At 37.9% G+C, this 22887-nt stretch overlaps 1 protein-coding gene across 2 annotated transcripts; it reads left to right on the forward strand.

Annotated features, from left to right (window-relative positions):
- Nucleotides 1-980: 980 nt before the first annotated feature.
- On the forward strand, nt 981-20791 carry MS3_00009244 (uncharacterized protein; the record flags this gene model as incomplete). 2 transcript variants are annotated; one of them, XM_035729606.2, is made up of 12 exons in its annotated part: nt 1177-1327; nt 1358-1602; nt 1635-1887; nt 5618-6118; nt 7091-7243; nt 8291-8604; nt 11300-11746; nt 12559-12879; nt 13918-14119; nt 15176-15277; nt 16500-16963; nt 17624-20791. In XM_035729606.2, 12 exons carry the CDS (start codon nt 1177-1179, stop codon nt 17801-17803), a joined length of 3333 nt encoding a protein of 1110 aa, XP_035586415.1. In that variant the 3' UTR covers nt 17804-20791. The 2 variants fall into 2 exon arrangements, with proteins under 2 accessions (XP_051065000.1, XP_035586415.1); XM_051217584.1 differs by adding an exon at nt 981-1139 and having other exon boundaries at nt 1229-1327; nt 1358-1417; nt 1454-1602; nt 8291-12879; nt 13918-16963.
- Nucleotides 20792-22887: the final 2096 nt, after the last annotated feature.

Below are 22887 nucleotides of genomic sequence, written 5' to 3' on the forward strand. Positions count from 1 at the left end.
TGTGGACGCCAGTTCGAATCTGGACTCTTCCGTTGTCTGACTACAATATTAGGAATAACGCGATTCCGAACAACTGCCTACCACCCACAAGCAAACGGGTCGGTGGAAAGCTTCGAACGACAGCTAAAAGCTTCCCTATCAGCTGTAAAGGTTTCACAGTGGATCGATGCTCTTCTACACGTATTATTTGGTATTTGCAATGTAGTGAAATCTGACATTGGACATACTGCAGCTCAAATCGTTTATGGAACGGCACTTCGACTGCCAGGATAGGTCATGGACCCTTCATCTTCGATAAACATGGCCCTAACCTCCTACACGAGCAGGCTTACACACGCGATGCGTTCGGCTAAACCTGTTTCCACTCGACCGCAAACAACTGATGTTTTCGTCCAACCTGCATTACGATATAGCACACACGTCTTTGTACGTTGCGACTCACTTCAACGACCTCACGGAACAACATGCGAAGGACCATTCAAAGTTCTTCAGTGTGGACCTGTGTACTATATCATCGATCAGAATGGAACTAACGATAACGTCAGCATTGACGGTGTCAAAGTCGAGTATGTAGAATGAGATCCTAATAATATTGAGTTTCGTCCAGTAAACCCGAACAACACATGTCTCACTATTACAATAACCCATTCGATGATCAACAATATCGAAGAAACTCTGATACCCGGCCTAAAACGACACACTCTTGAAGAAGGGTTGGGTTTCTGGAACACTTAAACGATTTCTGCACACAGGACACCACATAAATTCGGTTTTGTGTTGATTGTTTCACGTTATCAAGTGAAAATACCGAAAACAAATCTTCTTTCTAACATGTACTTATATATGCGCACATTTTTTCTCTCACGAAAAACCCGATAAAACGATCAGCCTTCTAAACTGTCTAGAGAGAGACAGTATATCTCTGTCTTTAGTTAATTCGGATTGCGAAATTTGTTTAATCATGTTAATCTACCGGCCATATTAAAAGTTAGCAGTCATCTTGTTTTGCCCTTGAAGGTTAGTAGAAAAATTTATCAGGTTGCAAGTTGTAGGGTTGGTCGCGCTGTAACGCTCCGTTAATAATGTGATAAAATGGTGACAATTATTAATACAGAGTAACGATCGCCGGCGAACTTCTGGTGAGAATATTTTCTCGTTATTTTTTGAATGAATTAGATGTCAGAACCTCGAGAACATACCAATCTCGATTTTTTTAACCTGAACTTAGGCTCATGGAATAATGGTTCTGGTATGGAACTAGTCGATAATGATATTTGGCCTCCCAATTCGGACTCTTACCTTGCTCATACCAAACTGGGCAACATGGGTAAACTGCATACAGTTTAATTTATTTCAGCTCTTCCTGCCCCAAAACAACCCGAAAAACTAACTGTGGACTCTAAACCGGACCCTGCAAGTATGAGTTTGTTAGGTTTAATCTTATCGTTCTCAGTTACTTGGTCTAATAATCCTTTGAGGCTCTCTAACAAAATGTCCATTTGGTCGAGTGATATGCAAGTATCAGAAGTAAAGTCATCAGGTAATCACAACCAACATTGGGGAAGTTCAACTAAACAGAGTGTTTCACTTGTCTATGATGATGTAAGTCACTTGTTTTTTAAACTGAACTATAGGTCTGGGACTCATCTCACGATCCTGTGTTTCAAGTGTCAAGGGTTACTAGTGGTACTGATCCTTGGAAGCTTAGTCCAACACATTGTATTGGTTCCCTCACAAATGCGCCCATTACTATTGCGGATCCGGGTGTCTTGGCTGGTACATCCAGGTCTTCCGACATACCTCATGATAGTCCCGCTAATAGCCTTCCTTATGTTACTGCGATGCTTTCTGGTCTGAATCTTACTCCTAGGAATCCCGATGAACCAAGTAAGTCCTCAGTTTAACTAATCATAACACGCAGTGTTTTCTTAAACTTATATGTCTGTGCTTCAGATGATCTTGTTATTTCAGTTATAGCTAGAAAGTAGCATTCGGACTGTTGAATGCAACAAACAACGGCTCAGGCTTCTCGTTTCAAACTATATTTCTGTCAAAGAGCTAGTGTCAGCACTATATGTGCATAGACCTCAGTATCTTTGCTTCATTTCAAATCCAAGACATCTATTCTAAAATGCACTGCATCTAATAAACTACAATATCTCAAGGTGTCAGTTCTTCATTAACTAGAGTTTTTTGATGTAGCTTATAAATAAATAATCTGGCTTACTATATCGACATTAGTTCCAAAACGAATATTGTCTAAACTAAATGACTAAGACAGCAGCTAGCAGCGCTTGTACTGATTTTCATATTTAAGAGCAGTTCATTATTGACATTTGTACTGTAACTATTAACCCGTCTAAATTCTAAAACTGACTTCCCATACTTTGTTTTAGAAGTATTCACATTGGAAATGCGTCACACGAAATTGCGCTAGTTAACGTTTAAAATAATCGACACATACAAACCGATGTATTGAGCGAGTATGTGACTGTTAATTGAGTAGCGCAGTCGGTTGACTTTAGAGGGAAGGCAGATATTTTTCACTTAGACTAATCTTGTCGTAAATGACTAGTCTAATATATCAGAATCAATGCACAGCATAGTGATGTGCACACTTACGATATCAAATAGATAAGTTTTACTTTTTATCCTTCAATTTGTCACGAACAATTTCATGTATTCACAAGGTCTTAAATAATTCAACAGTCTATGGCCTGTTTTAGGTTTGTTTGTCTTGTGGTAATAACTGCCAGTCGACTTACACTTATACAATGGATCATGTTGTGTACCGATTTTCTGAGTTTGAATCCCCTTGTTTCATCAACTGTAATCTAATCAAGCTATACGTTCTACAGCATCGTATCATGAACTGATCTCTCAACCGTGAGCAATATCGACGTCAAAAACTGTTATTTTCTATATCAACACTTTGGATTCTGTCGTAATAATTCGTTGGATTTCAAACTTTATCACTTTGGTACATCTCACGATGCTCCACTGCCTTGTACGTCACATCGTTAGGTCAAAGGCTCGGAGTGTGGCCCCCTAGGATAACCACCTGCTTCGGTCTGGGCACCCGGGCAGTATCACAGCCCACACACAAATGTGACGAATTGTCGATGTTTATGGGAAATGCTTGTCTTGCTTCGATCAACAACTTAACGATTCACATTATTATTATCATTACTATTATCACTTATTTTTTTTCACGTCATTTGTTCACTCTCTTTTATTCCCACTTTATGTATCCTTATTTTTCGACTCATACAGCAGCTCGCCTATGGTGGAAACTCGGTTCTGTCTAAAGGTTCTCGAGTCACTGCCTGGTTGAAAATTGTATGCTACCATCAAATACGAATTCTTAATCAGTTTTTTCGAAACCACGTGCACCATTCAAACTGGCTGCCTTCAACGTTCGCACACTTATGCAGGTCGGACAACAGATAGGGCTGGCTATGTCTTTGGGAAGTCTTAATATCGATGTTTGTTGTCTATCTGAGACCCGTATTCAAGACTCAAGTGAAGTACTACAAATTCGCTCTCCCTCTGTCGCTTCAAAAAGCTTGTTTTACGTGCGTTTATCCGGGGACCCTGTGACAACTTCGTCTGGTCTTGTTGGCGTTGGTGTCTCACTAAGCGCTTGAGCTGAGGCAGCACTAATCGACTAGACCCCATTAACAGTCGGTTATGTGCCGTTAGATTAGAAAGTTCCATCAAAGTGAGAAGAAATTGGCGTGAGAAACCATGTCTTTTCGTCATCTCCGCCTATGCTCCGACGGATGGCAGCCCGGATGCAATCAAAGATAAATTCTACCGCCAGTTAACTGTTATTCTCCAGAAAGCGCGTTCGACAGATATTGTAGTACTAGCCGGAGACTTGAATGCTCAGGTCGGGCGTCTAGGCACAGAAGAGAGTCGTTCAGGTGGTCGATGGGAACTTGTTGGTCGCAGGACAGATAATGGAGACCGTCTACTGCAACTGCGCACAGACCACAACTTGTTTCTGGCTAGCACTAACTTCTGGCACGGTCATCGCCAATGTGCCACCTGGTGTCCTCCCTCTGCATCTGAAGCCTGGACTCAGATTGATCACATCGCGATCAGCTACCGCTGGCGTGGTTGTGTACAAGACTGCCGCTTCTTTTAGAGTACCTATCTGGACTCTGATCATGCCCTGGTCTGCGCCAATTGTACCTTGCTTTTCAGTGGCCAACGAAGTGACGGTTACCAAAGGATTGATGTCAGCAAGTTGGTTGCAACTTCTGTTGCAAGTAAGTATCGAACCGAGCTAGCTTCTAGGCTAGCTACCACTCCACCGAAAAGTATAGATGAGCATTGGTTGCAACTTCATGACGCCATCAAAATGGCGAGTAAAGCCCCTTGCGGCTTCGCGAAACGTCACGCTTATAAGCACTGGGTTTCTTCAGGCTCCTTACAAGTCATCGAAGCCCGTCGGTCTACTCCTGGTGACCGTGAGTTTGACCACAAACGAAGAATGCTACGCAATGAAATTGGGCAAAGCTTGCGTAAGGACCGAGAAGCCTGGTGATCGGAGCGTGCCAATTAGCTGGAAGCAGCAGCTGCATCTGGTAACTACCGAGAGCACTTCCAACTCATCCGAGCCACTGGCAGAAAGAAATCTGTTGTGAGCGAAACAATCTGTGAGGATAACGGGATGTCAATCACTAATATCCATCGACGTCTTGGACGATGGGAAGAATTATTCGAAGGGCAGTTCAACTGAGCTGCTGCTCCGGCAACACCGACCGGACTGTCCTACCCTCCATGGCTGGTGACGACTGATCCACTAAATTAGGCGGAAGTCCTCAAGGAACTCCAGCCCCCAAAACGCTACGAATCGCCGGGCCCAGACGACTTACCTCCGGCCCTTTTTAAAGATGGTGGTGACTTTCTGGCTAAGGAACTGACGACGTTGTTTACAAAGGTCTGGGAACTAGAGAGTGTACCAACGTCATGGAATGAGTCGATAGTTGTCCCTATCTTTAAAAAGGGTTCACGTTCTTCCTGTAACAACTATCGGGGGACAGGTCTACTTTCGATTGCATTCAAGCTATTGGGTTCCGTCATATTTCGTAGGTTGTTCAAAACCCTGAGAAAAATTGACTCGCGAGGAGCAGGCTGGGTTTCGTTCTGGTCGAGGATGTATTGATCATATCTCCACCCTCCGCCAAATGTTAGAACACTGTCATATTTATCAAAGGCCAACAATCGTAGTATTTCTTGACGTTAGAGCTGCCTTCGATTCGTTGGACATTATTTATGTGTTCAATTAAATAAATAATAAACTTTGGTTGCCCGAGTTTTATCTCTTGTACTTCGAACCGTTAACATCTATGATAGTTGTATTGTAATGTGTTACACATGCTGGTGTGGAAAATCCGGAGTGTACAGTTATCTTTCTGGACTTCTGTAATACCACTATGAACTTAGATCTAACTAGGCACAAAAGCTTCTTAGTATTAGATCAAATATTGTGGTATTCTGTGCTCACTACTAACTTCATACTGAATAGAATTAATTGAAAACAAATATTCAGGTAAATTATACGTTAGTTCCCTAAATAATCTGTTAACGTGGAAACTTTTTGTTTCAGCGTCCGATGTCAAATCGTCCATTGTCTGTGCTAACATGAATGATGTTGCGTTCTCAGCAGAACAACTCTGTGACAGACTAATCAATACAAACGAGGGTTGGGGGCGACGACCAATTGATCAAGCAACACCTTGGGAGCCATTAGATCCAAAGTTGGGTGATCAAGTGAATCGCAGTGGCATAACTACACCTACCCCAGGAGCTTGTCCTTCTGGGTTTGTAAGTGGAAGTCTTAGGATATCTCATACCCACTCAGCTGATTCTAACGTTTGGGCAAGTGGACCGCCAACAGGAACAGGAATATGGGAAATGCACTATGAAAGTTTAAGTGGACGCTCGGCTGCATGGCAGGAAGAATCACAATCCTCGACTTACCGTGATGCTTCGTCTGTTACCCATATTAGTCCTAGTACTTTAATAAACTGTAACATGAACGCCAATTCTCGAGGTGCAACACCAATGCCACTTAACAACCGTCGAGACTGGGAAGATAATGAAAATAGTAAGCACTAGATAATTTAAAGTGTTCATTCTGATTTACGTGCTATGTATATATTATATGTGCTAATGAAGTATGGCAACTTGGACCGATGCACATATGTGCCTGGTCCTACGTTGTAGCTATGTATATTTAAAAGCCTGGTTTAAAATAATTGTATAACAACAAATGTACCATTTTAGTTTTTAGCCATTATCTTTGGTCGGTTTGTTGCACTCGGACTTACACTTTTAAACATTTTTACACGTTTTAATTTCCACTAGTTCACTGTTGTATGATATATAGTAGATCTAAACTCGATAAAAAGCGTGCAAACCACTCCATGGTCCCGGTACATATATCACAGCATCACTTCTAACCGATAATAAAATAAAGGGAAAAGTTAGTTATAGTGTTTTCATCACGGACTTACAAGCTGTAATGCAAGAATGTTTTCTAGCTATATTCGTGGATAAATTTTATTCAATCCAAGAGGCACTGTCTTCAGTTTTTCGTGTGGCAGTGTGGGTCTACCCGTATCTCTTCCAGACCTTTGGTGATTAAGTCATTCTAGATCTACATAAGCCATTCACTCATGTGTAATATTTTCTAGTTGGCTGAATGGGTCAATAGATTATAAGATAATGCCTCTTCAGTTCTTGGGGTAAGTTTATTAAACTATACAACTAAGTGTTCTTGCATTATAGTTGGTGTCAATCAATGATGAAAACCTTAAACCTAACTCTAACTCCCTAATCTTAGCACTATAGATCACTTATATTTGTTATTTTGTAGTCGGCGGTTGTTTAGTGGGTCGTTCAAGCTCAATTTTATGGTTCAACTTTATCGTAATTTTACCTTTCGATAGTCTCTTTCCGATGTAACTAACGTATGTTATGTACGAGTGTCTACGTTGATTACGACAGGTTGGTTTTCTAGCTACTAGACATGTAAATGCATGTAAATCCGTTCCTCTGTTTATTTGTTTCTAATTAGGACTATCCAAAAACTGGAGTCTCGGCCACTCTGAATCCTCAGACCACAGCAGCTCATTATGGAACTCGGTGTGTGTGACTGATAGTGAAGATAGTGTTAGTGGGGATATCATCCATAGACGTCCACTAGTAACAGTTGGTTCCAGTCAGGAAAGTAAGTGGTTTTATGTTAATTTCAGCCCATTATTTCCCGCAGTAGAAGTTTGTTATCAGATTGTAAAGATAAACCAATGGGTGCATCCAGTTTATACTATAAATGTTTCACAATGAAGTTATGCGAATTACTTGGTCCTTGCGAATGACATATGGCCTTATACAAAGCCATTCAGTCGAGAAATCTAAATCTTGCTGAAACCTCCAATTTCTTCATCACCTTTAGAATAATTCAGGCTTATAGCTGTGACAGGAAATATATTAATATTTAAAAAATACCTGGTGCAGTGAAGCGCTAAAAATACACCGCACGAATCTATACACGTGAAAAAGGAAGCAGAATAATTAGAGCAAAACTGTCAAAGAATACTGTTTTAAATAAGAACATAAATTCCAGTTTTCTCAATGTAGACCTTGCTATTCATGCAGAATTCGAAGGAAACTAGGGAATGACTGTCGGACTTTAATTTTAAGGCTTCCGATAGCATCTCAAACCACTTGGTTACATTATGAAGTAAATCTTTATCCGATAAATTCGCCTCTTCAATAGTAACTTGCTACACTGTGACCAGCAAATTAGGGGGTTTCATAAATTTTTGTGGAGTGGTTGTAACTAGTTACGACTGGTTTTTACCTCTAATCTTTCCCGCTCTACCATATATATATATATATATATATATATATATATATATATAATCCGTTTATTTTTGTACTGAATTCGATCGGGCAAAGCTGAGTTGTATTAGTGGATGTACATAAAGAGGATGTAACAATTAAGTGTTTCATTGTTCTCTGAATAATCGGTCCTAAATAATTTCCGTTTTCTATGATTTATCAGCTAAGTGAATTAGTGTATCTACTTCGTTCATATTCTCAAGTAACTTGAGATATGCTTCGAGATCACTATCACAGCTTCAAATTTGCTATGTTTATTTTTAGTTTCTGATATTCATCATTGGTGGTAGATACTAGAAATATCTTTATGTTAACTTGTCATCATCATGTGATAATGTAGCTTACCAAACTTAATGATTTTGCATACATTTAGCTTCTCGGAATAGTGGAAATGTTCAACAATCCAATGGTCGTCCTGTACTTGGTAGTGCTCGCCCTATTGTCCCGACACACAATCCACCAGACGAGTTCTCGTGGGATCCTGATCCGAATTTTTTGAGGTCCGGTGTCAATCCGAACGGAATTGTTTCATGGGACACGTCACCCAATAGCGTGGTCAGCACCACTTGGGGGACTCTTGGTACTTCCAGCTTAATAAGTTCTACACAAACTCACTTCCCACCTGTTTCAGATGATGTTAGGCATCAACAGAACTTCATGAGTACTAACTCACTTCCTCAGGGATCTGTAAGTATTTCTTCTTTAATATGTTGAAATAACATTTAAAAGTTGAGAATGATATGATTTTATATACAGCCAAATAGTTTGTTGTACTTATCAATGGTGCTGATTTGAACTGCATACCGGCATACGAGGAGGAAGTAAGTGGTCTAGTTTCTAGTCCAATACTAAAAAGCAATTGAGCTTACATAATATAAATTTGCATTTATTTTGTAACAAGTAACTCTGACTTTTATGAAATGCATAAAAGTTTTTGTGCGAGTAATGATATGATAACCAAAACCATAATGAGCTTTTGTATCTCAATAAGTTACGTTGGAACAGATTAGTATACATATGGTAAAAAACGTCTATTGTTTGTTACCTTTGCATCTTGAAACGCTAACCAATACCACGTGTCAAAGTGACTAGTGAGGATCCTAATTTTGTCTATGTCGTTTCTTCTACTTATGTAACATAGTGTCCCAGAATTGACCAATTATACGTCTGACCAGCACTGTTGACCTAGAGTCGACACAGTCAAACTCATATTGCTTCTCTATCTTTGCTTTGAGACCAGAAAGTCAGTGGCCAGTTTCCATTATTACTTTATGGTAGAACCATAATATTTCGACAGCAATTCTTAAATTACATTGATAATCATTAAGCTAATGAGAATAAAATTTGTATACAGGAATAATTTACTGTATAATAATCCGACAATTTAGAATGTATAAATAGCTTTTACATGAATAATGATAGATTTTCAGTGGAGTTTTCAATGTTATAATCATAATAGATCCGGTATATAGACTCGTCCATATGACTCCATATCATTTGACCTGTAGATCCTTTATAAACTCGAGGAAAATTTTTCAATCTGGTCCACATACGTTGTTAGTATGAACACCAGTTGTTGGGTCTATGCTAGGTTTGAAGCAGTACGAGTTCACTTAGACTGCGAACGGAACAAGGACTTGTGTCCAAAAACCAATAAACTAGCTATTCTATTGCGTCCCAGCCCCACTAACTAGAGAGAGAAGTCGAAGTCCGAACGCGGATATATATTCCGCAGAAAAGACAGAAGCACGAGCGATAACAACAGACACAAATCAAAACGTATATATACAGCACAAAACTGTCCTTGGGAAGCGCTACAAAATAGAAGACACAACGGACCAATAGCGTTTAAGATTCTCCCAAGTGGGGAATACGACATGAAGGTGAAAAGAGCGCTTTTGGCGTGAAAACAAAGAAATTCAAAATTTCAGAATAAAATTACAAAATTAGGTCCTTTTCCGAGTGAGTTCTGGGATCTAACGTCCCCAACAGTCTACATAGTGCCTCATGTACTAACTTGCGATGAATATATTCGTGTTTATAAAGATACCGATACTCCTTACATATGCTTGTGTGAATTTTTGTTCCTGATTACACATGCTGTTTAATAATTGGCAGGAGTGTTAGAGCCTTTCTGTTTCGTATATATGTTGGTGATATCCTTTTGCGTTTTACAATCCCGGATTCCGAAATCTGTACTACTAATGCTGAGAAAACTATTACTTACCCAATCCACTTTCACACTTCTGCTCGTTATACTTCCCCTTCCGGACGACAGTTTCATCAATTTCTGCGATCCCGCCAACACATCCAAAAGATATCTTTAGGTTCTTTAGCATTATCAAATAAGTATCTCGCCAGTAGTAATACCACTATTGCTATGGCTTTTGTTACATCAGTCAGGACAGCTGCTTGAGTAGCTTGTACTTCCGAAATTCACCAGATACAATTAATATGACTTTTAGAATGTTGGAAGAATGAATGGCATTCTAGTCCAACAAGACTGGCACCGCAAATCTGTCTCATCGCATGACACTAAAACGGGAATAATAAGCAGTTTAATAATAGTCAATGGGTTAAACCAAAGCTTAGGGTAAAGAAGATATATATGCATAGTAATTCACAATAAAAATATAAATAACAATAGTCCGAAAACCAGTTCCAAAAATTCCAGTTTGACAATATTCGTTGCTCTATTTTTTTGATGTAATTCGTTACTTTCACAAACAGATGTTTAATGCAATGCATTATATCAATACAGTTTTTTCATTTTTCTCAGTTTATCCAGTCTTCCCTGTAATAATATGATGGTAATTTCAGTCCATCTACAATTAGTCATCTAAAAACAAAGCTTTACCCACCCTCTAACATGCATTTACTTCAGCATCTGTAATTACGTAATTAGATATCTTTTTCTTGTAACATAAACCATTTCGTAGTATTGTCCGCTAATATCCTTCATCTAATACCCTGGATATGTTTTCCGTACTTGTTAGCAAGACATTGATTGGATTAAAGCACGTTCCATACAGGATTATGTTAGAACATATTGACCCGGTTTTCGCTAGTCAGCGCTAGCAGATAATTGGAGGTTATAGGATATTCTTGTGTAAAATCTTAACAATACTAACGTTTTTATTACTGTGACTATCTCATTAGACTTGGCTTGTTGTGGAATATAATTACGCACCAGTCCAAGCCGTATTCTCATTTTTGGAACTAGTCGATTAAGGTAATGTATCCGAAGAATACAAAGCAATTAGGTTGGGCGGGTCGTATAACAAAAGACTTTACTTCGTACTATGCTTTTCAGAAGGTAGATTTGCATTGCTTACGCTAAGTAGTATATATATCGTGACTAAAAATTTTTTATTTTCCTTAGGAACGATTACTAATTCACCCATACAGTAATACCTATCGCGCAGATCTGGTCAAATACTTAATGAGCCAAGGATTTAAAAGAGAAGATGCACATGCTGCGTTAATTGCCTCCAATATGGAACCAGATAAAGCTATAGTCGAATTACGGGAGCGTTACAGCACCAATAAGGCTATTAATGCCATGACACAGCCTCTAGAGCTTAATCGTAATTATGGAGCTGATAGCATTCTGCACGTTGTAACAAGAAACGGACCCATGTACCAGCTGTCGAATCATACGTCTTTATCACAGTTCGCACCTTCTGGAAATAACTCTTCGGTGTCTGCACAAAATCATCGTCTGAAGCAGTCAGGGTTGTGCGTGTCTACGCAAAGTAATACAACTCAACTTTTATCTATGCAACCAATCCCTAACTCTCAATTCATGCGACAGCAGATTACACAACAGGTGATATGTTCACTCCAAATTATTGCATTATATAATTGTATATGCGGTTACACATCTCTTCTAATCATACTGCCTTCAGCAGTCATCCAATTGCTGGCTTGTCTTCTGGACTAAATGTGCTTCTAAGATGTTGTAGCGCATATTGATTTCCTAACTGATGCTTTTTTAAAATGTTTCTTTGATTTACTATTGATTTTATTGTGATAATTATATTTTATATGCATTGAATAAATGACAGGCTTTAATCAGTAGACTGAGTCCATCTATCAGAGGTGAACTAACTAGTTTATTTAAATCGTTTAGGTTGGTGGAACACCAAACCTAGACCTGAATACTCAACCGTTTTATTCAGTGAGATTAAGGCCTCACTGAACTAAAGATTCAAAATTTCAACCATTTCGTTAACTGTCTGAACGCTGTTCTGTTTTAGTTTTTTGATATGTTTTGAATTAACGTAATATTTGTACGACTTGTGGTCTATAAAATTAGCCCAAGCTTCCTGAGTTCTAATTTCCGTATCTTGGTATCTGATTAACTGACTAACCCTCGCAGTGTGACCTTCAACCTGAACGTTTTGACTACTGGTTCTCCTTACAACTATTTGAATTAGAAGGTTAACACCTAAGGGTTATCTTTGTAGACTTATCACTCTTACTGTGACTGGGTCCGAGTTGCTATGGCAGTTTTGACACCACAGTAGAAACAACTTATAACTTTATTAAGTTACCTGAAACAAAGTTCATTGATTATGGTCTTCAACTTTGTCACTCATTTGTAATCAAGCACTAATAGCATTCGTAATTTTCCTTTAGGTTCGATCGGCCTTAAACCTTTCCATTCCAAGTCCGTTAGGTGTACAGACGAATGGGAGTGCCACAATGGGAACCTGTGGTGGTTCGCTTTTGGGAAAGCCTCCATCTCTTTCCTTATCAAACGTTAATTCCAACATTCAAACTGCATCGTCTACTAATCCACATTCAAGCACTAGCCTACTAACTACTACTAGTTTATGTCCTATCAAAAATAATCGTACATCGACTGGACCAGCGTCTTTAAACCAAAACTCAGCGAAAAGGTCGCCTCGTCAAATTTCGATCATAAACTCCATGATTGAATTGCAGAAAAAACATCAGGTGAGTAGAATTGTTTCAAATTTGTATTCCTATTTATTGCATTTCATCCTTTTTGTTGTCAATAGGACATAAGAATTCCGCTCATCACGAATTTTATTTTTGTCTTATCAAATTCCATTTACAATTGTAAAACGAATATTCTCCCGGATGGGTTTCGAGTTACCGAATTATTTGTCTAGTAGGTACGAAATCGCTATGTGCGAAATGCTTGTCTTTGGCAAACCTTGACAGAGAATGTTTGGTTGTCATTTCAGGGTTTTCGAAGATCTCGGGGATGCTAGATCCCCAGAAATAACTTCTAAACGTCTCATTTTTGTAATTTTGAAATTTCATTTTCGCACCAAAAGCTCCTATTTATGCCTTCAGATTGTATTTCTCACTTCGAAGGACTTTTAATGTCATTGGTTCGTTTCCTCTTTTAATCCTCTATTTTCTGACATTTACCAAGGACATTTTTATGTTCTATATGTAAGCTTGAGTTGTGTGCTTGTTTGTTTGTGCTTCCAGGCTGTTTGTGGAATATACTTTTCCCTCGGGTGAATCTAGTCTTCTCCCTCTAGTTAGCAGAGCTGGGGCGCAGTCAATAGTTTAGCTTGTCCTGTTGCGTTTTTGACTTTCGTTCTGTTCGCCTAGATGATATCATAATCTCTTCAAATGTCGCAGAAGACTGTGTATTAATAACAAGTATTCCAGCAAGTGAATCACGAAGCGTGTGAACTGTTTAAAAACAATGGTATAAAACTTATGAACCTGCAGTTTATTGAAAGATCAAATGCAACCAGCCGTTGTCGAGCTATGACATTCTCAAATCAAGTAATGACTTCTAGGAATATTCATGATTTAGATTAACTGTATGCACGTTTGAAGATGTTACATCTTCCTCAACCGGTGTGTTTATACTAAAATATCCATATAACAACGCATGCTGAATAACTAATATCGTTTGTAAAACGCTCACTTAGTTTTATATCTCATCTGTTGAAATGATCTGAGCCTGTTTCTTATCATCCTGATTGTTCTTCTATTTTCTGCTTGCAGAGTATTCAACACCAATTAAATATGTATAATAATAACCCTGCCCTTCGTTCACAACCTCAGTACGCGGACGTATTTGTTGAACTCCAAGGTCAAATGCAACAAATTGAAACTCAGTTACACGGAAAGCGAGCACAGCTTAACATAACTCGTGCTCAAGATTCTGTAACACAATCTGTAAAGAACCCTTTAATACCAACAAATGGTTAGTTGTTTATGGAAGGTATTTTTCTCAACTTCAGCTGTTATGCTTCATAAAGTTAAAATGATTGGTTTTGAATCTTGTACACAAAATGCACAACAAATGCAAGAAACTGACAAAATACCAAAACTGGAACTATGATATGTTTATATCGCAGTTTCTTCCGGTAGTCCAAAGTATATTAGTCATTCCATCCTTTTTTTTTACTTGAAGTAATCACCTTCCCTCCAAATCATTATTATAGCGATAAACAAGGTTTTTTATTCGGAAAAGAGTTTCCACACATGCTACCTGAACTTAGTTCCCAGTAAACAAGTTTTTGTCACCTGATCAGTCATTCACATTCTACGTACAACCTGGCACTTGTGCATCGGTTCAAGTTGCCACACCATATCATAGTGAGATAATTCCAGTAGTAGAACCAGTGACTGCATTAGTGGTAAATGAAAAGATTGCTCACAGAAGACATGATCCGAGAAAATTAAATTGGTGGGGTAAAAAATTGTTTTTACGGTAATTAAAATCTAAGGGAAGACAAAGTGTAAATGTACCTGCACTGTTGCAAACTATTCTGAGCCATGTTGCTCAAAGTCTTCGGCCATTGGTTGCGATAATCATGTGGACTACAACCAGGTAGTTTGTACCTTCCTACACGACTTAGTCCAACTGTCAGTTACTTCATGGACTGATCCCACGTTCCAGGTTTTCAATGGTGGTCTAACATCAATCGGTTCATGATCGCGATAAAAAAACAATACTAATAATCGATGAATATGTTCTACTTTTACAGGCCACGTTCCATAATTACAAAGTAAAACAGAAATGATGAGCAAATTCCCCCATTAGTTGACAGGCGGATATCTAGTCTACACCATAAGTGACGCAAGTTAGCCTAATTTTAAGTTGTCTTCACTGCTCATCGTGTTCAGAGCCCGAAGAGATGAGTATCTAAGCATCTAACAATTCTGTGAACGCCACCAAAATCCAGTCTATATTAACCTTTTGTTTAAATAATTGGTAGGTATCGCTTGTCAGTCTGGTGTTTTGTTTTCTTTTTAGGTACCGATATTTCTGATAACTCGTTTCCTGCTATTGGAACATGGATATCTCCTTCACCACAATGTGGCGAAAACTTTGATAAAAACGTCATGGATGGATCAGGTATGTGAAATAAAATACTCTGTTTTCATCCTCAGTAACGTAAAAATCCGCGAAACATAGAATTGGTCTCGTTGATTTCTAAGCCGTTGAAATTATATCAATTTCGTTTCACTACTGTGCTCATACCGGCAAGGTGACTAAATGCTCTGGATAGCTTTTAAATTGTTTCCGTCGTTTACTACAGTATACATGTATCTTATTCGTTAGTTCAACTTTTTATTTGAATTTCAGCTTTTTCTAATGTAATCCAAAAGTGAGACAATTGTATAGACAATATATTACAAGTCGAGGAGCTTGTCAGTCAATTGTTAAGATGAAACGTTCACTCGAATATGTTTTGACATGATATCCCGAGATCGATATGAATAACGATGTTTCCTAGCACTTATTTAAACAAAAGGTTAATATAGACTGGATTTTGGTGGCGTTCACAGAATTGTTAGATGCTTAGATACTCATCTCTTCGGGCTCTGAACACGATGAGCAGTGAAGACAACTTAAAATTAGGCTAACTTGCGTCACTTATGGTGTAGACTAGATATCCGCCTGTCAACTAATGGGGGAATTTGCTCATCATTTCTGTTTTACTTTGTAATTATGGAACGTGGCCTGTAAAAGTAGAACATATTCATCGATTATTAGTATTGTTTTTTTATCGCGATCATGAACCGATTGATGTTAGACCACCATTGAAAACCTGGAACGTGGGATCAGTCCATGAAGTAACTGACAGTTGGACTAAGTCGTGTAGGAAGGTACAAACTACCTGGTTGTAGTCCACATGATTATCGCAACCAATGGCCGAAGACTTTGAGCAACATGGCTCAGAATAGTTTGCAACAGTGCAGGTACATTTACACTTTGTCTTCCCTTAGATTTTAATTACCGTAAAAACAATTTTTTACCCCACCAATTTAATTTTCTCGGATCATGTCTTCTGTGAGCAATCTTTTCATTTACCACTAATGCAGTCACTGGTTCTACTACTGGAATTATCTCACTATGATATGGTGTGGCAACTTGAACCGATGCACAAGTGCCAGGTTATACGTTGCATATAAATTACGGAATATAGTTTTCAATTACAATTGGTTTATATTTCCATCTATTTTGCTGTTGGTGAGTATTTTCGAAACAGGTCATTTAGCGGATTTCCTTATTTCAAACTAAAGTGTGCTTAATTGATATTTCTTTTTGCAATACTCTCGCTATTTTTTTATAGCTTCTAAGTTGAACAACTTCACGCGCACTCCTTGCAAAATATCTGGTAGTTGGTCTCCTACCTGGTCTTCATCTGTTATAAATCCATCCTGTCCAAATATTCGATCCATTCATAATCAATGGCAACTAATACATAATCAACAACGATGTGCTTTAGAGAGTAACTTGAAGTTTCCGGTGTCAAAAAATAATCCTTCGAGTACCCTATCTATTGAAGCTCAAGGTCAATGGCTACTAGTGCAACCACTCTTAGGATGGAACGGTACAAACATTCACAGCCTGCAAAACATTTTATCAAATCATTTTAAACTTACTAGTTTTCATGTTTTGAATCCAAGCAGCTGTAGTGTACTTATAAGGCTTCAAAATATAGAGGACTCACTGCAGTTAGTGAAGTTTTTTGGCGACCGTTTATCTGTAGAACCGTTGTCTGATCACGATGCTCGCGTTCATTTGCAACAGCTAGTATGTTTCGTGTCAGTTTTTCGTTTTAAATTATTTTGTAAAGTTCTGCTGCTTACCCTGATTTTCTTGAAGACCTTCAAGATGTTTTAAATAAGCAACTCTTAGCATTCTGCTTAGCAGATAACTTAGTACCGTCTGAGTTAACTTAAGATTATATCTGTAGAACCTCACTACAACATTAATTATAATAACTACGATTTCTGTTCCAAACAGTTGTAAAAACAACAATAGGTAGTCAACTTGAATTTTCGCCTCATTTAATCCTGTTTTTGTTGTTTACACAGGCTCTATACAAGCGCATATTTGTTCTCAATAAGTACCATGTGTAACCTTCATCTGATAACCCGTGATAGATTGTTGAAATACTTCCCACAGCTTTTCATTTGTTTTCTATTCGTATTTTTCGTCTGGAGTATCCATTTTTGTACGATTTTATGTTTTTCACTAGAATAATCTTCCCTGAAAATATCTTTAGTTTTTAGATAATGTCTTATTCAAAGGTAAAAGTAATTTTCGGTATCCATTTTTCTCAGGTATCATACTCTATGTGGAAAGCCTAGTGTAATCTCAAAGTAATCTTCTGTATGTATTTCATTTATCTAGCATTTGTGACTATGTGGACTACATGATGTTTCCCAACTTTTTTAATTTTTATTTTAGTCTTTGAACGCTTGTGGAGATGGCCTAATATCCAATCACTTTAATACGTCATCTGATATACATGCCACACCACCTAGTTTAAATAGCAATGGACAGTTTTACTCCCCCATGAATTCAAATAACAAAAAGCCTAATCCTCATATAGCTCGTTTTGGAATAACTGTATGTGGAAGCAAGTAAAGATTTATATTTGTGAGAAAGATGGTCGTCTCATGGAATCTCTTTTATTCTCTGAATATCTTAGGGAAGTCTTCCAATTTCAACGCTTTCGCGTTCAGATTCACGTCTCTGAAGCGCAGCCAATCTGTCAGTATAAAAGTTAATGACTAACTTAAGTTATGCTCAAGTTTTGCCAGTATGTATTACTCTTTGAATACCCCTATTTAGTTCATCGTTTGCTGTGCCTAAGAACATTCTGTGATCCAATATTATTACAATCATACGTTTTGGATTTACAAAATTATATACGGATCAAAACTAGTCAGAATTGCCTTGTAAATTATAAACATCCTCTTTATCCATATTTTCCCCATCTGATATATATATATATATATACCTCATTGCCTTTCAATCATCATTAATTCTGTGTTTGTGAATGTATCCTGACTGTTTGTCTGTTGAATGTTGCAGTTTCGTTTTTAAACCGTTCAGTTTTAGTAGTCTTTCATTTGTGTGCTTTTTGGACAGCCTCTATGATCTGTAAATCGTTTCATTATTTATCTTTTTGTAAAGAGACTTCTAGTATCGCTAATGATTCAGTCTGTTTCTGGTTTATAAGTCAAGTGTTTCCCTCGTCCATTTTGAATAGTATCTAGTTTGTCCTAAATATTATATGGTTGATATACCTATAATTAATTTGTACTCTTTTGATTTCCCTCTATATGTAGTACATTTTGTGTGTTTTCAGTGAGCTAATCAAAGCTAAACTGAGGATGTATTTTTTCATCTTAGTACAACATAGACCATGTCCATTGATAGCCCCTAACTGTGATGTATTTAATTATGCTCATTGTTCTAATTTTCTCATCATTTCTCTCGTCTTTAAAATGCAAAAAATATTTGGTCTTCAACTCTAAATACACTGTCTTAACTGTAGACCGGTGCAATATGTTTCTTGTCCCTCAAATTGTGCTCTGAACATTACTTACCTACCTCTTAATAGCAGTAAATTCGTTTGATAAGCTTATAGTCCATGCACCGTGTGTATGATCAGTAATACTTTTGACGACAATAAGTGTGCATCCTATATTATCAAATTATCGCTTAATAATTATAATAAAAGAACTATAACCTACTCTGTCATCAGAAGTGTTTAATTTTTGCAGATCCAGCCGAAATTACACAAATCCATTATCATGAATATTAGTGTCTTTGATATATATATATATATATATATATATATATATATATATATATATATATATATATATATATATATATATATATATATATATATATTCCAATCAAATGGTCATCCGTTATGTACTTTGCTTGTAATTGTTGCATCCAGTTTTTCTCTGCACAATGGTCAATCTAAAAATCAAACTATGCTTTTCTGCTTCTCTTCAGTACGTATGAATATATACTTATCCCGTTTTATTTAATTATTTTGAACTCTGAATAATTCTGGCTGTTTATCACAAACCATTCTGAGTTAGTCTTTCTAATTCTCATGTCTTGTTGTTGATGATTGCATTTTCCTTTAATAATTCTAGATATAACTATACTTTTGTGGTTACCTTTCTGTATATTCTGTCTGAATTGTTTTTACGCAGTCGATTTTGTTATCACAACGACTAAGTTCTTTAATTTATCATGTCATGTGCTCTGTTTTTCTTTGCTAAATAACTCATTCCGGTGCAAAGCTATATTATGTTGCCAAACTTATTTAAATCGCATAGTCTGTATTTTCCCTTGTTTTTTAATTTCTACCACATCTTGAAAATATCTTCATTTTTTTAACTTAGTGGATTGTGAAATTATTCTGCCCACTTATTACCTTTTACTCTAACCTGTGATCAGATCCATGTGTTGTAGCTACTGCGCACCTATCTCGCGTATTTTGATGTATTATTTTTCATTCCATTTATGGGCCATTGTTTTTCTTTTATCGTTATGTTCGTGTCTTAAATGTTAACTGATCTACATTTCCAGGGATCCAGAACATTTTGTGATGCTTTTCGTGCCTGTGCTAACTGACTAGTTAGCATTATTCATATCACGTGTGCTTCCACTCAATTCTGTTTACAGCTGCAAAACAATGTAGGAAGTGGACTCACATAAAATAATTGAAAGCACCATATTTTATTCAAAACTTCTTTGGTTGTGTTCAACATAGTCCCATATTTCTCCACATATCCTGGGTGCTCACAGATCTGTGTAAACTTTCATACTTCAGAAATCATTGTGCTCTGTTTTGCAACCTCTTGATTCAATGTATTGAATCCAATAGGTCGTCCAGTTTCATTTTCAAATCCTAATTTTGTTGGGACTCAGCATTCTTTTTTTCTGTGTCCAGTATTGAATTTGCAGTCTTGTTAAGCATAATCATGAATTTGAAAAAATTACCGGATTTTATTTTATGACAGATTTGCCGTTCCTTCACTTTATGTTCATTGATTATTTCTGTCATTCTCATATCCTATCACCTACTCTTCTCATCACCCTTGCTGTGCTGATACTAATTATTATCCAGTAAAGCATTATGGTATCTTAATTGTTTTTTTTATATAGCAAAATTCGGCTGGTTCCAGGGACCTTTATTTTATCCAATTCCTGTAAGACAATGTTCTCTTTGAATTATGATAATTAATGAAGCTAAAAGGTCTTTAGATTATTTGCGTGACTTCTTACTGGTTCCCAATATCGTCTGTCTATTTTCATCGTTGTTTCCAGCTCAGCTTTCTGGACTTGCCATTTTTGCGCCAAGTTGTTTCACTAATTACTGACTATTTAGCATTGTTTGCTGTGCCCAGTGGACAAAGGTTTTTTGAAAATATTTCAAGCTGTCTTGTTGTTTTCATTGCTGCTTCTGAGTTTGGTTTATGAACGTTTCAGTGTGTTCCATATTTTCTACATGGATAGTTAATTCGGATTTCATATTTGAATCATCTGATTAATTCTTAAAAAATATTTGTTCATTCTGTTGGACAATAAATCTTTACGTCGAGTTCTTTGTTTTAATCGCACGTATTAAGCGTACAACTCGTGATTTAAAACACTCAGTATCAAACATAATGAGTAGTCAAAACGTTTAAAAAGTCTTCAAAGCAATATTTGTTCTGTCATTAGTTTTCCAGGTTCACCGAACGTTATAATCGTCTAGTCGAGTATATATATATATATATATATATATATATATATATATATATATATATATATATATGCATAGTAATCCAGTTAGCAATTACACAAAAATATAATTAGCAATAGGTCGAAAATCAGTCCCGAAAACTCCAGCTTTATAGTATTTGTTGCTCTATTTGTTTTGATGCCCCGGACGTTGTGGTCGGGCTTGCTTGTCGTGATGATCCAATTAAGCATACTGGCTGGGGCGTCGTCCTTCAAGGTCCTACCACGATAGAGAGGTCGGTTGAAGTGCGGTAAGACTAAAATCAGCCCACTCAATGTCTGACGTCGAACTGCTGGCTGTACAGAGATGTGATGGCAGCAAGGTGTACCCTTCCGACAGCCAGCATAATAGCGATGCTGCCTTCCCACTAGGAGGGGTGGGGTTAGAATAGGCCAACCCTGAAGATGCATACCTCGCCTCACCTCATGGATATCCGTCTCCACTGGTAAGGTCTCAACAGGTACAGAGCTAACACGAAAATTACTCGCAAAAAGGTCGTATGTGACCGACCTCGAGCAGTTGTCCCTTGGGCGGTAACTGCCCTCATACCTTTAACGGCACTCATGATAACCGTATCCATAATCGATCTCCCTCTTTAGTTCCTATTATTACTCCTACTTCGACATTCAACTCTAAATTCCCTCAAATGTCACCATGACCGACGATTCTATTGAACGAAACTCTATCCCAGGTTTACTGAAACCGTGCTGCAAACTTCACATTGGAGCCTTCAACGTACGCACCCTATATCAAATCGTCCAGCAGGTCTATCTGACTAAAACACTTAGATCTTGTACCATTGATGTATGCTGTGTCTCCGAAACATGCGTACAGTATCCTGGTATGGTCATTCACTTGACCTCACCAAACCGGAGAGCCAAAGAGACCATCCTTGTGCCTCACGACCGATGGCTAATTCTCGTGGACTGGCAGGTGTAATTAAAGCACTAAGTTGGAGGACAGAACAAGCACCATTAGAGTGGATCCCCGTTAACAGTCGTCTATGTGCTGTTCGGCTAAACGGCTTCGGAAGAATGAGGACACACGTCGTTGCCTTTTCGTCGTTTCTGCCTACGCTCCTACTGACTGCATCCAGGATGAAGTGAAAGATGAATTTTACAGAAAGCCTTCTGAACTTCTTCAGAAAGCTAAACGTTCAGACATAGTACTCGTAGAAGGTGCCCATTTAGGCAGCTTAAACCAAATAAAAAGACATTTAGGTGGGCACTTTGGTATTCCGGCTCAGCGAACAGATAATGGTGATCGTTTAATTAAGGCAAGCACTAATTTTAAGCATTAGGAGAGACATCGTCTTATATGGCGACCCTCTGCACCAAACAGTCGATGGACTCAAATAGACCACATTGTCATCAGTCATCGCTGGGGAGGGTCGGTAGAAGATTGTCACTTGTTCTGGAATGCATGTTTGAACTGCTCTAATACGAGCATGCATTTGCTTGCGCCTCATTGGACGCAGCATAGCCTCATTCAGAAAACCCTTTGGAATTGAATTGAGTGATGAGAAAGAGAAAGTAGATTCCAGGAAAAACTGAGGTCACACTTCGTCAGTTCTGAAAACAAGGCTGATCCAGATGATACCTGGAAAGATATACAAACAACTGTGGAAACAGCAGTGATATCTGTTAATGATTTGAACCAATGGATTTCTTCTAGGTCTGTTTCACTGGTAGATCCTCGTAAACTCATTAGATCAGGCTCTGAATACGATGAAGATCTAGGTTAACCAAAATTCCAACGAACGACCGAAAGCAGCGGTGAGAAACGAAAGCAAAGGTGATGGAAAAGACGGTGGCAGATGTAGGTAACACAAGATGGTTCTTCAGATTCATAAAAGAAACAGAAGCTAAAAAGTCACGGATGGTTAAAATAAATAAGAAAGGGTGAAACACAC

Source organism: Schistosoma haematobium, chromosome 5 (assembly GCF_000699445.3).
Source record: "Schistosoma haematobium chromosome 5, whole genome shotgun sequence".
NCBI lineage: Eukaryota > Metazoa > Platyhelminthes > Trematoda > Strigeidida > Schistosomatidae > Schistosoma > Schistosoma haematobium.